Consider the following 14,989-nt stretch of genomic DNA (forward strand, 5'->3'; position numbering starts at 1 on the left):
ATCAGAGAAATGCAAATTAAGACAACTCTGAGATACCACTACACACCTGTCAGATTGGCTAAGATGACAGGAAAAAATAATGATGAATGTTGGAGGGGATGCGGGAAAACTGGGACACTAATGCATTGTTGGTGGAGTTGTGAACGAATCCAACCATTCTGGAGAGCAATCTGGAATTATGCCCAAAAAATTATCAAATTGTGCATACCCTTTGATCCAGCAGTGTTTCTATTGGGCTTATATCCCAAAGAAATACTAAAGAAGGGAAAGGGACCTGTATGTGCCAAAATGTTTGTAGCAGCCCTGTTTGTAGTGGCTAGAAACTGGAAAATGAATGGATGCCCATCAATTGGAGAATGGCTGGGTAAATTGTGGTATATGAATGTTATAGAATATTATTGTTCTGTAAGAAATGACCAGCAGGATGAATACAGAGAGGACTGGCGAGACTTACATGAACTGATGCTAAGTGAAATGAGCAGAACCAGGAGATCATTATACACTTCGACAACGATATTGTATGAGGACATATTTTGATGGAAGTGGATTTCTTTGACAAAGAGACCTGAGTTTCAATTGATAAATGATGGACAAAAGCAGCTACACCCAAAGAAAGAACACTGGGAAACGAATGTGAACTATCTGCATTTTTGTTTTTCTTCCCGGGTTATTTATACCTTCTGAATCCAATTCTCCCTAAGCAACAAGAGAACTGTTCGGTTCTGCAAACATATATTGTATCTAGGATATACTGCAACATATCCAACATATAAAGGACTGCTTGCCATCTAGGGGAGGGGGTGGAGGGAGGGAAAAAAAAAATCGGAACAGAAACGAGTGTCAATATAAAGTAATTATTAAATAAAAATTAAAAAAAAAAAAAAAGAAAGAAGAAGACTACTGGGCTTATACCCCAAAGAAATACTAAAGAAGGGAAAGGGGCCTGTATGTGCCAAAATGTTTGTGGCAGCCCTGTTTGTAGTGGCTAGAAGCTGGAAAATGAATGGATGCCCATCAATTGGAGAATGGCTGGGTAAATTGTGGTATATAAATGTTATGGAATATTATTGTTCTGTAAGAAATGACCAGCAGGATGAATACAGAGAGGACTGGCGAGACTTACATGAACTGATGCTAAGTGAAATGAGCAGAACCAGGAGATCATTATAAACCTCAACAACGATACTGTTTGAGGATGTATTCTGATGGAAGTGGATCTCTTCGACAAAGAGATCTCACTCAGTTTCAATTGATCAAGGATGGACAGAAGCAGCTACACCCAAAGAAAGAACACTGGGAAATGAATGTAAACTTTGCATTTTTGTTTTTCTTCCCGGATTATTTATACCTTCTGAATCCAATTCTCCCTGTGCAACAAGAGAACTGTTCGGTTCTGCAAACATATATTGTATCTAGGATATACTGTGACCTATTTAACATGTAAAGGACTGCTTGCCATCTCGGGTAGGGGAAAAATCGGAACAGAAGTGAGTGCAAGGGATAACATTGTAAAAAATTACCCTGGCATGGGTTTTGTCAATAAAAAGTTATTAAAAAAAAAAAAAAGATGTCAATTGGTCATCCAGTCAGAGACAGGAGATTGGAGGTCAGTAGAGAGCTTGGGGTAGGACGGAAGATTCAGCACAGTGAAGGTAAAAAAAATAATATATATATATATATATATATAGAGAGAGAGAGAGAGAGAGAGAGAGAGAGAGAGAGAGAGAGAGAGAGAGAGAGAAAGAGAGAGAGAGAAAGAGAGAGAGAGAGAGAGAGAGAGAGAGAGAAGAGAGAGAGAGAGAGAGAGAGAGAGAGAGAAAGGGAGGGAGAGAGAGAGAAAGGGAGGGAGAGAAAGGGAGGGAGAGAGAGAGAGAGAGAATGAGAACTAAGTGAAGAGAAAAGAGAAGGTCAAGGACAAAATCTTGGGGGGACACCTACAGTTAGTAAACGTGCCCAGCAGTTGGGCAAGACACCTTTCCGAGGAATTGAGATTGTTTACAGCGTTCGGAAGCGTCAGGGAGACTTCCTTTAACAGAACGGAAATGAGGGTGACGTATTGGTCTCAGCGCCGGAAGTGGCCTTAATAGAGGCGCGTTGGCTCTGGATATGCCACGAGAAGCTGTAGTTGCCGCGTTGAAGAAGTTATTAAGCTTTTGAGCTGGAGCCGCAGCCGCGGGATTACTGGACTAGGGCTCCACAAGGCCGAGGAGATGGAGGGCGGCGGCGGCGGCGGAGGACACTCCTCAGGCAGCGCGCTGTTCTCTGGGTTCCGCGCTCTCGGGCTCTTCAGCTCCCATATCCCGCACGTGGTTCGTTACCACGGTCGGCACCGCAGGTTCTATGTGACAACTTGCGTGGGGACGAGTTTCCACACTTATAATGTAAGTAGCCTCTTGCACCACGTCCTTTCTCTCCCACCGCATCGCCCATATTTCCCTCTTTGGGCTTCCCTCTGTCCTTGCTGCCACCCGCGACCGAGCGTCTGCTGCTGGGCTTGTAATCATTATCCCATTTCATGCCTGAGCGCTTAAAGATCCGCCTGAAAAACCATCCGAGCCTCCGGCAAAGTAAGCTCTGTAGATGAATTTACTCATTTCTCACTCTTTGCTATCTGCATTTTTTTTTTTTTTAAACAGTTGCCCAGTCATCCAGGTTTGCAACTTCGCTAAGACATCCCGAAATCAGTTACTGATACTCTTGTATACTTTGTCATTCCTTGGCTTCCGTGACAGTAGTTTGCCCTGAATCTCTTCCTGCCTGTCCATTATTTCTTGCCCAGCCATCTTAGAGTGTGTGTGCTCCAACTCTCGTCCCGGACCACCTTTTTCTTTCGGTACTTTAGAGATTGTCTAAATTCAGTTGTGAATAAACTTTCTAAGTCCTAATCTCTATCCAAATCACAGTATCACCAGCTGCTTGATGAATATTTTCCCGTTTCTTGGGCATCTCAAACTCAACATAGGGGAAGGGGGAAAAGAACTAACTTGTTTGCAATCTTGGTTCATGTTTAGCTTAGTTACTTCAACTTTCATATGATACCAAGGTCCAGATCTTCTTGTTCTGCTATAACATCTCTTCACTCAAAAACACCAATCTAGTTCAGGCTGTCATCGCCTAGGTTATTCCTAACTCGTTTTCCTAACCATCAACTCTTTCCCTTTTCATTGTTATTTGTGCACTTGCCAAAATAACCTAACTATGGAATAGCTAGCCGTGGAATAGGAGTGATTCATGTCACTCCTCATCACAGAAACATTGAGTGATTCCCTCTTGCCTTTAGGCACAATATAAACTCTTTATCCTGGCCTTTGAGATTCTCTATGATTTAACTTCAAACTATCTTTGTTATTTTCTTTCACATTAATCCTATTAATTAAACCTTAAGGTTCGTTCCTCCTCCTTTATTAGTGTATATGATTTTCATTCAATACATTTGTCCCATACTGACAGTATACTTCTTTCTCATCTGTTTTTTCAGAAACCTATTTTTTCTTTTAAGACTTGATTCAGATGATACATTTTCCAAGAATCCCTTAACTGAAAAAATTTTGTCCTTCATCAAATTATCCTAAAGCAGTCTGTCTAACTGAGTCTTCTTTGCCTCTGTGATATATTTACCATATTTGTTTGTGTAATATATTTATTATATTTTTATCTTTCCATTTACCTTCCCTTTTCCTCACCTAAGATTTTAAAGTAGGAACTTAAAAATATATTCCTTTTATTTCCAGTGCTTAGTATAGTATCTTCCACATAGTGGATGTAAGAAAGGATGACTCTTGAAATTAAAACAAAATGAATAAATATTAAATACACACACATATAAAAATATACATGTATAAATATACAAAATACAAAATTAAAACAAATGAACAAAAATCTCCTTTGTTTAGGCACTTGGGAAGATGTAAAAAAAAAAAATTAAGAAAAAAATCCAGCTTTAGCTCTTAAATCTAGGAATATATAGACATAGGTATGTGTAACATAAAAATTGATATGAATATTAATTAAATTACATGATAGGCCTAGATTTAGAGTCAGAAGAACCAATGTCAAATTTTACCTTTTTCCACTTTAGGACTTGTAACCTATAGTAAGTCCCTTCCTTGACTTTAAAGGAGTGCCTCAAGGATCATATATAAATTCCACAGTTTGAGGTTTAAAATCTTCATTATCTAATCTTTCCATTCTTATTATACATTATTCCCTTTCATGCACACTACATTCTATCCAAACTGGCTTTATTGTGCCTTTTAAGCATTCTGTCTTCCCTCTTTGTGCCTTTTCATTTGCTCTCTCATATCTAGAATATACTCACTACTTCCTTTCTTAGAATCCCTATTTTCCTTAAAAATTCATCTCAACCCACCAACTTCATCAACATTGAAACCATTCCTGACTCCCCAATTGCTAATATCTTCTTCTCCACCAAAAAAAAAACAAAAAACAAAAAAAACTTTGAACTGTTTTTGTCTTTTCCACTCCTTCCCCTCAAATACCTTGAATTGATTTTATGTATCCATGCATAGAATCCCTGTTTCAACTTTATATTTGGAGGGCCTAGCACAATGCCTCCTGGTGCTTAAAAGAAATGCCTGTATTGATTAATTGATAAATGGAGAGCTGAAAAACTAAATGCTTTATGTGGCCCAAGAGAGAAGGTCATTCTTTGTGTGGTAAGAGGAGGGTAGTTGGGGAAATGGATTATTTGTAAAGGTGAAAATATCAACTGTTCCTCATATTTAAGGTTCCAAAAGGGATTTTATATTTTCAATTTGCTTCAGGATGTTGGATGTCTTCAGTGGAGAGCAGTAGGCCATTTTAGTTCCCCTGTAGTTTTTTCATAGCCAAAAGCTGTATTCTTAACTATAATCACATAGTTCATAAGTATGCTCTTTGCCCCAATGAGAAATAATATAACTATATAAGTCCATCACTAAAATAAACCTTGAATCTTTGTCCTCCTGAAGTCTGTAAGGCAATTTTCATGTACAAAATATAGCATATTTTGTTATTTAATGAGTTTTAGCTTAATTCTTAAGGATGCTATTATATTTTTATTTGCCAAAACTATTCAAAATTCCTTTTTTTTTTTTCCTTTTTAAACAGGTCCAGAAACTTAGTTTGGTGGCAGTAAGTAAGTATGCAGTTTGTTAATGTTTTGCACTTCCTTGGTGGTATAAAATGTGTATTTTTGAATTACATAAAGAAATGGGAAATCATTTTGAAAATGAATTTGTGAAGATTTTTTTTGTTGTTGTTATTATAGAAAGGATATTGAGCCCATATTCAAATTATTTCACTTTTTGAGCTTCAATTTTCCTTATTAGTAAACTGGAGATAACGACATTTGTCACTAATTATCTTAAAGGGTTGATATGAGAAAAATCACCATAAATGTGAGTTCTTGTTATTCAGCCAGGAATGATACCAGTGAAAAAGAAAGCATCTGAGAAAATCAATCTAATTACAAAGGAACCCATAACAGTTATCTCAGATTTTAAAAGGAAAAAATAAGGAATAATTGGAAAAAAGTATCTTAGATCTGAAGTAATAGTATCAGGAATATTAAAGTCCCAAATTAATTGAAGTTCTTGAGAAATAACTCAGGCAAAAAAAGAGAGTCAGTCATTCAGTTAATAGTCAACAAATATTATCTGGTAACTGTATACCCAGTATTGTGCTAAATGTTGGTGATAAAACAAGGCAAAAACAATCCCTTACAGTAAGGCACTTTCATTCTAATGGGAGAGACAACATGTAAATAACTAGGTAAATACAAGCTATTTACATAGTAGATTGGGATATATAGAATATTTGAGGAGAACTAGCTCCTTAGGTGTGAGGACTTGCCAAGCCCTTTTCAGAGCTGCTCATCCACTTTTGATGTCTACCTGGCACTCAGCTTTGACCTGTGGCTCCAAGAAGCTGTAACATGTGCTTCAGTCACACCCTGGTAAATCATCTCAGCAGAAAAGCTATACCAAATTGAGGGTAGTCACCAGGCTATAAACTTGTTGATGAGTTAAAGAAATGTCCATTCCAGATATGTGAAAACTTCCCTTGGCATAATGGACAGAAGAGAATAGTTTGTTCCAGTGGCCATGAAGGCAGCTGGAGTAGGCTCTGTGAAGTACTCAGATCTTGGTCAAACATCATCACAGTCATCTGCTGCATCCTAGGCTATCACCAGTGGTTCTGACTTTTGTATTGCCCCAGGACTTCCTTAACTCTGGAAGAGTGAGGCTGAAGAATTGGTGCTTCACTCTGCCTCACTTAAATCCAGTTTGCCCATGAGTAAAGAGATTGCCCTGTGATAGCATTGATCCTCTAAACTGAACTAGCTCAGTATTTGAGAGGCTCTGAAGGAAAAATGTGGGAGAGGAGAGGTATTGGACTGACTACCAAACTGCAAAAGCCATTGTGCTGCCTCATTGTTGTGTGCTTGGGAGACCTAAGCAGTTACCAGCTCCATGCCAGGAAACTGAATCACTTCCATTTGAATTGACTTGGGAAGGTTCTGAAGATCACCCGGCAGGATCAGGTACCAAATACTGAGGTTCTTTCTAGACCTAAACTGCCAAACATTCAACTCTACTGCAGAGAGCATAACTGTTGGGCTGGTCACATTATTCTAATGATAAATGTATGCCTACAAAAAAAAGAGTATTTTATGGGCAACTCACACAGGACAAGTGCTCACAAGGTGGTCAGAAAAAGCGATACAAGGACACTCTCAAGGTCTCTCGTAAGAACTTTTTTTTTTAGAATCAATTGTATGACATGGGAGACATTGGCACAGGACTGCCCTGCATGGTGTGCCCTCATCAGAGGAGGTGTTGTCCTCTGTGAGCAAAGTAGAATTGAATTAGCTCAAAGGAAACGTGAAATATGCAAAATTAGAGACATGTTCATGTGGACTATTTGTGTCCTACTTTTGGCAGAGCATTCCAAGCTCCTATTAGTCTCAACCACAGTTGGACACACTGTAACGCAATTCTAACACAGTGACAGCATTTTGGTCATCTTTGAAAATGAAGACAATAAGATTAATCTGACAGTCTAAGCAAAATTGATGAATATTTACAAAAATACAAATTGCCCAGATTGACAGAAGAGGAAACAAAGTACGTAATAACCCTATCTTAGAAAAAGAAATCGAATAAGCCATCAATAAATGCCATAAGAAAAATATCCCCCAGGCCAGATGAGTTTACAAATAAATTCTACCAAACATTCAAAATGAAATTAATTCCAATATTATATAAACTATTTGGAATAATAGAGAAGGAATTCCTAAGGAAATCATTTTATGACATATGGTGATTATACCTAAAACAGGAAGAGCTAAAACAGAAAATTAGACCAACTTTCTTAATGAATATTAGTCTAAAAATTTTGAAAAAAATACTAGCAGGGCAATTATACAATATATCCCAACGACTAAACATTATGAGCAGATAGGATGTATACCAGGAATACGGGGTTGATTCAATATTAGGAATAATTGACCATATCAATAAGAAAATCAAAACAAATCATGATTATGTCAAGAGGTACAGAAAAAGTTTTAGAAAAAAAAAACACAGCACTTATTCCTATTAAAAACACTAGAGAGCATAGGAATAAGTGGATCTTTCCTTAAATTGAAAAGTATTTATCTAAAACCATCAGCAAGCATTATCTGAATGGAGATAAACTATTGTCACTGTTGTTCAATATTGTAGTAGAAATGTTAGTTATAGTAAAAGAAGAAAAAGAAATTGAAGGAATTAAAATGAGAATGAGGAAATAAAACTCACTTTTTTCAGATATGATGATATATTTAGAGAATCCACTAAAAAACTAATTGAAATAATGAAAACTTTAACAAACTTGCAGGATACAAAATCAAGCCACATTAATCATTGGCATTTCTGCATATTCTCAACAAAGTTCAGCAGTAAAAAATAGAGAATTTTCATATAAAATAACAGTAGATGATATAAATTATTTGGGAGTATACCTGCCAAGACAAATCTAGTAATTATAAGAACACAATTACAAAATACATTTCACGCAAATAAAGTCAGATCTAACTGGAAAAATACTAGTTACTCATGAGCAGGTCAAGCCAATGTAATAAAAATGACTCTTTTCCCCAAATTAATCCATTTAATTCAGTGCCATAACAATCAGACCTCCAAAAAATTATTTTACAAAGCTAGAAAAAATAAGAGTCATCTGGAAGAATAAAAGGGCAATAATATCAAGAGAATTAATGACCAAAAAAAAAAAAAAAAACTGCAAAGAAAGGTGGACTAACTATATAAGATCTCAAACTGTAAATAAAGGTATAATCGTCAAAAGTATATTGTTCTGGCTAAGAAATAGAATGGTGGGTCAATGGAGTAGATTAAGTACAGAGGACATAGTAGTAAATGATCATAATAATCTAGTGTTTGATAAACACAAAGTTCTAGTTCTGGGAGGAATCTTCACTATTTGAGTAGAAAACTGTATAGCAAAAATGAGGTATAGACTTATACTCTTATACTGTATACCAAGTATACTTGGTATATATACTCTTATACTTTATATCAAGATAAGATCAAAGTGGGTCCTCTTTTTCATCTGATTATGAAAATGAAGGTTAAAATAACTAGGAAGATAACTGGCTTGAGATGAGAAGAGGGGACAAGTGGGAGCTCTTGGCAAATGTTTGTTTGTTTTTTTTTTTTCAGTGAAATATGAAATGATGTCCTCAATTGATAGGGTTAGGCATAATGGTGATGGAAGTCTTGAGGCAGAAAGTTTTGGAATTCTCAATGTGGAAAGCTGAAGCTTCGTTTATTAGCAAGATATTTTAAAAAATTGATAATCACAATGCTTTGGGAAACATAGTAGACAGAGAAAAGGCTTCATTATGTCACAATTTAAAACTGTCAGGCACAACCAGATCTTTCATTCCAATTTACTTTTTTAGACATGGATAGTGAAAGCCAGAGATATTAAATGACTCATGAATAGTATTCAGCATGACACCTTAAGTAAGATTGGAGTTAAAATCCTACCTCTTAAATTTACTGTGTACCCTTGGGCAAGTCACCTAAACTCCCTTTAGACACAGTTTCCCCATCTTTAAAATGGAAATGATAACAGTATGGTCTTCACTGTTGTGAAGATAAATGAATTAGTAAATTTAAAGTACCTTGCAAATCTCAAGGTCTATATAGATGATGGCTGCTGGTGGTGGTGATATAAGTAGTAAAGGGAAGGACAGAAAGATGGTTCTTTTTTCCCTTAAGTTTTCTGCAGAAAGAAAACTTCAAAAACTCATGCAAGCAATGTATAAAGAAAAATGAAGACCAAGATAGATGAGAAGATTAAATAAAACCATATTTAAGGGTATCAGTTGTTGCTAAAGTCACCCTAAGTTATAATTTTCCAGTGTCTAAAACATAAATTTCAAATGCAGACACATTTTAAAGGCATCTTTTCCATCTTCTCTTGAGTTTTAGTTCACTTTTTAAAAATTGTTTAAGTCTTTGCTAGTTTGAAAAGTGTACCTGCTGGAGAAAATGTAATAACATAAGAATCAACCACATTCAGCCCTTCCTTTTACTAACATGTTAATCAGCAGGTTGGAAAATCAGTTGAATACCATAAATTATAATGGCAAACATAAAATACCTTACAAAGTAATTTGAATGTGTCATTTCATATGCTCTTTTTAAATAACTCTTTGGATTAGGTACTTCCAATGTTTTTATCCCTAGCTTTATAGGATAAAGTGAGACTCAGTAAAATGAATCTGGGAGGTCATATTGCTTAATGAGGTAGGATCTCAATTCAAGTCTTCTGATATAAAATCCAAGACTCCTCACTAAATCAGAGTGCCTCAAGTGCTTTGATAAATAGACATTTAGTATCTGAAGTTCATGAAAATATTTAATGAAATTTTTAAATATTGTGAATAAGATGGTGAGCATATAATTTTTTTTTAATTATATAAATGAACAACTGTAACGAAAAGTGTTAGTTAATGGATTTATCAGAAATCCAGAGCTGCAACTACATATAGCTTTAGATACTTAATCCTGGCTCTGTCTCTTAAAGCCAGTGGGCTGTCAGACAAGTCACTTAACGTCTTCATCCTCTTCCTGCTACCAATGAAGGCTGTAGATTAGACAATCTCTGAAGTCCATTCTAACTAATTTGGTGGTCTTGTCATATATTCTAGGAAATTTAAAAGGTTTGCTCATTTTCACCTTTGATTAATGAGCCAGAGCGCTTTCTAGTCTTTGAAAGTTCTTTGGAGTACAACAGGGATTTGTTCTTAGCAATGTCAAAGCCAATATTTTAATCACTGGTTTAGACAAAGACATGAGGCTCATGTTTATTAAGTTTTTGGATTACACGAAGTTTGGAGCAATAGCTAATATAAATATGTCAAAGACTGAAGTGTGCTCAACTGAATCAAGAAAATAGAACTCCCTAATAGGGAGGACAGGGGTTTCATCATATAGGGAGGAGAGGGGTTCCATCATATATATATATATATATATATATATATATATATATATATATATATACACATATATATATAGGCTACATTTAGGATGAACACCAAATTGGCTTTGATTGCTATAACTCAGGACTCCAAAGTAAAAGCCTCAGTCACCCAGGCAGTAGGGACTGCAGATGCTTGTCCCCATATCTAGTAAAGCATGTTAATACCACAAGTTAAAATATTTTCTTAATTTATATTAAAACTTGGGGATTTCTTGTTTGTTCTTTCCTAGGCAATTCTGTACCTCAGGATATCACTTGTTTGGCAGCTGATGGGAGGTTGGTCTTTGCTGCATATGGGAATGTTTTCTCTGCATTTTCCCGAAACAAAGAGGTTTGTATTATTTATTCTGGAAATATTTCAATTTACCTATTTCATAATATTCATTATTTCATATAGTGAATTCTAATGGAGTAAACATAATGAGTACAACTTGTTACTCTTGTCAGCTTCTTGAGAACTTTGCTATATTTCACCTTGGTAGACTTGGGAGGAAGCTAAATTACCCATCTTCTTCATTCTTGGGCAGATCCTATCCTGTATTATCATTTCACTAGTTTAGAATGGAAGATGGTGTCTTAGCTATATAATGTGTTATAATGAGAAAAAGAGAAGTGGCAATGTGGATTAATTTGGTAACTCTATAAATACTTCAGCTATTTTATGGTCTGTACTTTTTGACAAGGTTCTCACTGTTAAACTAAGCATGCCTTTAGAGTTAATTTTAAATCCAATAGGAAGACTTTCCTTCTACCTCCAGTTCCCAGTGCTTTGGATTCCAAATAGCTTATAACTCCTTGCATTTTTGATATGTTATTTTTATATATATTTTATCTTTCTGGTCTATAATTTCTCACTTAATGTTATAAATCAACTATAAACAGGTGCCCAATATGTTTTTGTGGATTTCTCATGACTTAATGAGTTTCTAGAGCTACTCTAAAATCAATACCTGTTATCAACCAGGCTTATGAGATGATAAGGTGTTTTTAACTTTTATTGTATCTTGTATCTCTTTGGCAGCCTATAGACCTGATCTTTTTAAATACATAAAATATATAGGATTATAAGGGAAATATATTAAAATATAGTTATCAAAATATATTTTAAAAAACCAAGTTCACAGATCCCAATTTAAGAACCTCTGCTGTAAGACCATCTTCTAGTGTGTCCCTAGGCTTATACCTGAAACCTTTTCAGTTTGATAAGACCTGTCCAGTGATTTACTCTTCCTTCTCCTCTCTTTCTCACCATTTTTTCTGAGTGTCCTTTGCTGTATCATCATCATTCATACTCCCAAGACTGCCCTGGGCTACCTTTAATATATTCTGTCTCCTGGGGACCATATCAGCTTAGATAACTATAAGTATCACCTCTGTATCTCGCTGTACTTCACTCTTTTCCCCCAAAACCAACATTTTTACACATTTCCCTCTTTCTGCTGAGAATACCATCATCCTTTCAATATCTTAAGTTTATAATTTTATCATCATTCTCAAGTTCTCATAATTACTCACTTTACCATTAGTTTCCAAATCTTGTTTCTTCTTGTCATCTATCTCCTCCTCTTTTTCCTAACATGACTGCCTTTCTAGTTCTGGTTCAGGCCCTTATCAACGTAAACCTGTGTCATTGCAGTAGTTTCCAAATTATTCATTTCCTATATATCTAAAAATGTGCATGCTCTCTGATATGGATTGTAAACTCATTGAAGTTAAAGACTGGTTCATTTTGGCTTTGTATTTAATTGATTGACAGTGTGAAAATTCAAGATAACTTGTACATGATATATGAAAATAGGATTTTTAAGAAAGCTCTACCTACCTGTCATTTGTTATTACTATACAAAGAATATAATTATAAGAAATATAAGTAGTGTGGATGTTTTTATATTTTCTAACATTAATACTATATTATTAGTACATACTATACTATATATTATTATAACTAATGGAAGTATTTTGAACTTTTAATATTATAGGTAGCACATACCTTCAGGGGTCACAATGCAGAAATTCACCTCTTACAGCCCTTTGGGGATCACGTCATCTCTATTGATATAGACAGTATTCTCATTATTTGGCATATATATTCAGAAGGTAAGAATGAACATTATGCAATATATTTAGTTCAGGATGGGAGAAAATAAATTTTTAAGTTTTTAATCTTTCCTGTAGAGTTATTAGCATCTGCAATAAGTACTTTTTTTTAATAGTAAAAGAATTACTTCATTATGTTTTCATTAATTAAATTTCCAAGAAGCAACCAAAAATCATAATTTTGATAACTTGTCTTTTTTTTTTTATTAATGTTACTTGCTTTGTTCACATTCCCTGGGTTTTTTAAATTGTTACATCTTATGTTTAATTTTTGGGATAACCATGGTTAGTTTCTCATCTCTACATAGTTATAAAATGAGGGTTGTTTTTAAAGTTACCTACAGAGTTCTAATATAAGATACTTTGGAAATAAATTCTGTATATTTGCAGTGACATAGCCATCATTTTTATATGACAGCAAAAAATGTTAAACTGGGTCAAACCTACATCCATTTCCATTGATATTTTATTTTTGATAGTGGCACCAAGGAATATTTTTGGAAGTAGTCAAGTCAACCTCAGAAGTTTTGAGATTGAAGTCTAGAATACTTCTACTTCCCTTAATGATTCATAGCTTTATCATCTATAAATTACCTGAATCCTTCTCAAGCTTTTACATTTTCACGTTGTATAACCTCTTGGATCTCATATACTGACAAGACAAACTTTCTTACTGAAAGTTTGCTACTTATTGGGTAAAGTAATTTATCTTAAAATAACCTTTTTAAAGGTCAAGGCAACTATTATATTTCATCAGCTCCAATTGATTTAGTATCATTTCTTTGAAGATGATTTTTGGATCTCTTTATCCAGCCTTAACCTTTTGCCTAACCTATCCAGTCTTGCATTTCCAAATACCTCTAGAACATGTGAAACTGGTTGTTCCATAGACATGTTAAACTCAACATGTCCTCAACCTGGGTATAAACCTCAATGCCCTTTTTCTCGCCCTCCACATCCAATAGTTAACTATTAAGTTCTATTGATCCTTCCTTTTGTAACTTACCTTTTAAAACCCCCATTCCCAACCTCCCAACATTGCCATCACTGTGGTACAGGTCCTTAGCACATCACACCTACACTATTGGAATAGTCTTCCAGTTAGTTTCCCTTCTTCAAATCTTTGCTCACTCCAGGCTGTCATCCCCCTCTCTCAAACTGATCTTACTGAACAGTAAATTCAGTACTGAAGTGTGTCAGAAAAACCTGGGAAGATTACTATGAACTGATGCACTAATAAGTGATTAGAACTAGGAGAACATTATATTCAGTAACAATATTATAACAATAATCAGCTGTGAAAAATTTTAGCTTCTGTGATCGATACAATGATTCAGGACAGTTCCAAAAGACTCACAACAAAAAATGCTACCCACCTTCAGAAAGAGAACTAATGAGCTCTGAGAGCAAATTGGAGTTTTTTTTTTTTTAACTTCATTTTGGAAATAGGTTTTGTGTAACTTTTTATATACAGTGGGTATTGACAGTGCTTGCCTTCTCTGTATAGGAAAAGGGCTGAAAGGTGCAAGAAAAGTTGGGGTTCCAAATTTAGAAAGGAAAGGTTTTTTTGAAATTTAAGTTGTTTTTTTTTTTTTTTAAAGCACAGGTCTGACCAAGTTATTCTTCCTCCTTCAATAAACTCCAGTAACTTTCTGTCACTGCCAGGTTCAGAATAAAGTCTTCTATGTGGCACTTGAATAATGTGGTCTTTTCTTAGACCTTACCCCCAGCTACGCTGAGATCTAGTGACACTGATCTCTCCTAGCTATTTCCTGAATGACCATCCATCTCCTGAATATGTATTTACTTTACCCCCTTATAGTAAATTTTTATTGCTATTTTTATATTACCATAATTTTCTCCATTCTGTTCTCTTTTCTCCTATAGAATAGGAAGCCTATCCCACAAAACAAAAAGTATTTTTTTTTTAAGAAAGAAAGATTAAAGTGGAGGAAAGTTCTTCATGATTGATCAGTATATTGAAAGAGTTTAAAAATATGTGCAATTCTTGTGGGCTTATTACCTTTGACTTTGCATTTTTACTTATTGTTAACTATACGTGAAATTCCTTCATAGCTATCTCCTTTCTTCCTTTAGCTCCAACCTAAAATCATGAACTTCTTGATTCTTCTGAATGCTGGTGCCTTCCCCCATGATTATCTTTAATGTATCTTGTCAGTATATGGTTATTGGCATGTTAACTTCCCCTACTAAACTGAGTTTCTTAAGAACATGGACTGGAAGGTTATTGGGTTTTTTGTTTTTGCCTTTGTCCTTTTTTGCACAATAAATCCTTGTTGACTTGATTCCCATTAATTTAATATATTATTATCTGGAA

General features: G+C 35.1%; 1 protein-coding gene across 1 annotated transcript in view; it reads left to right on the top strand.

Annotated features, from left to right (window-relative positions):
• The first annotated feature begins 2,089 nt into the window (after positions 1–2,089).
• WDR36 (WD repeat domain 36) overlaps positions 2,090–14,989 on the top strand; it is a 54,064-nt gene continuing 41,164 nt past the window's right edge. The window contains exons 1-4 of the mRNA XM_051994322.1: positions 2,090–2,381; positions 5,110–5,137; positions 10,785–10,885; positions 12,534–12,651. Of these exons, the coding sequence (XP_051850282.1) occupies positions 2,211–2,381; positions 5,110–5,137; positions 10,785–10,885; positions 12,534–12,651 (418 nt within the window). The 5' untranslated portion in view covers positions 2,090–2,210. The remainder of the gene's footprint in view (positions 2,382–5,109; positions 5,138–10,784; positions 10,886–12,533; positions 12,652–14,989) is intronic.

This window comes from Antechinus flavipes, chromosome 1, assembly GCF_016432865.1.
Source record: "Antechinus flavipes isolate AdamAnt ecotype Samford, QLD, Australia chromosome 1, AdamAnt_v2, whole genome shotgun sequence".
NCBI lineage: Eukaryota > Metazoa > Chordata > Mammalia > Dasyuromorphia > Dasyuridae > Antechinus > Antechinus flavipes.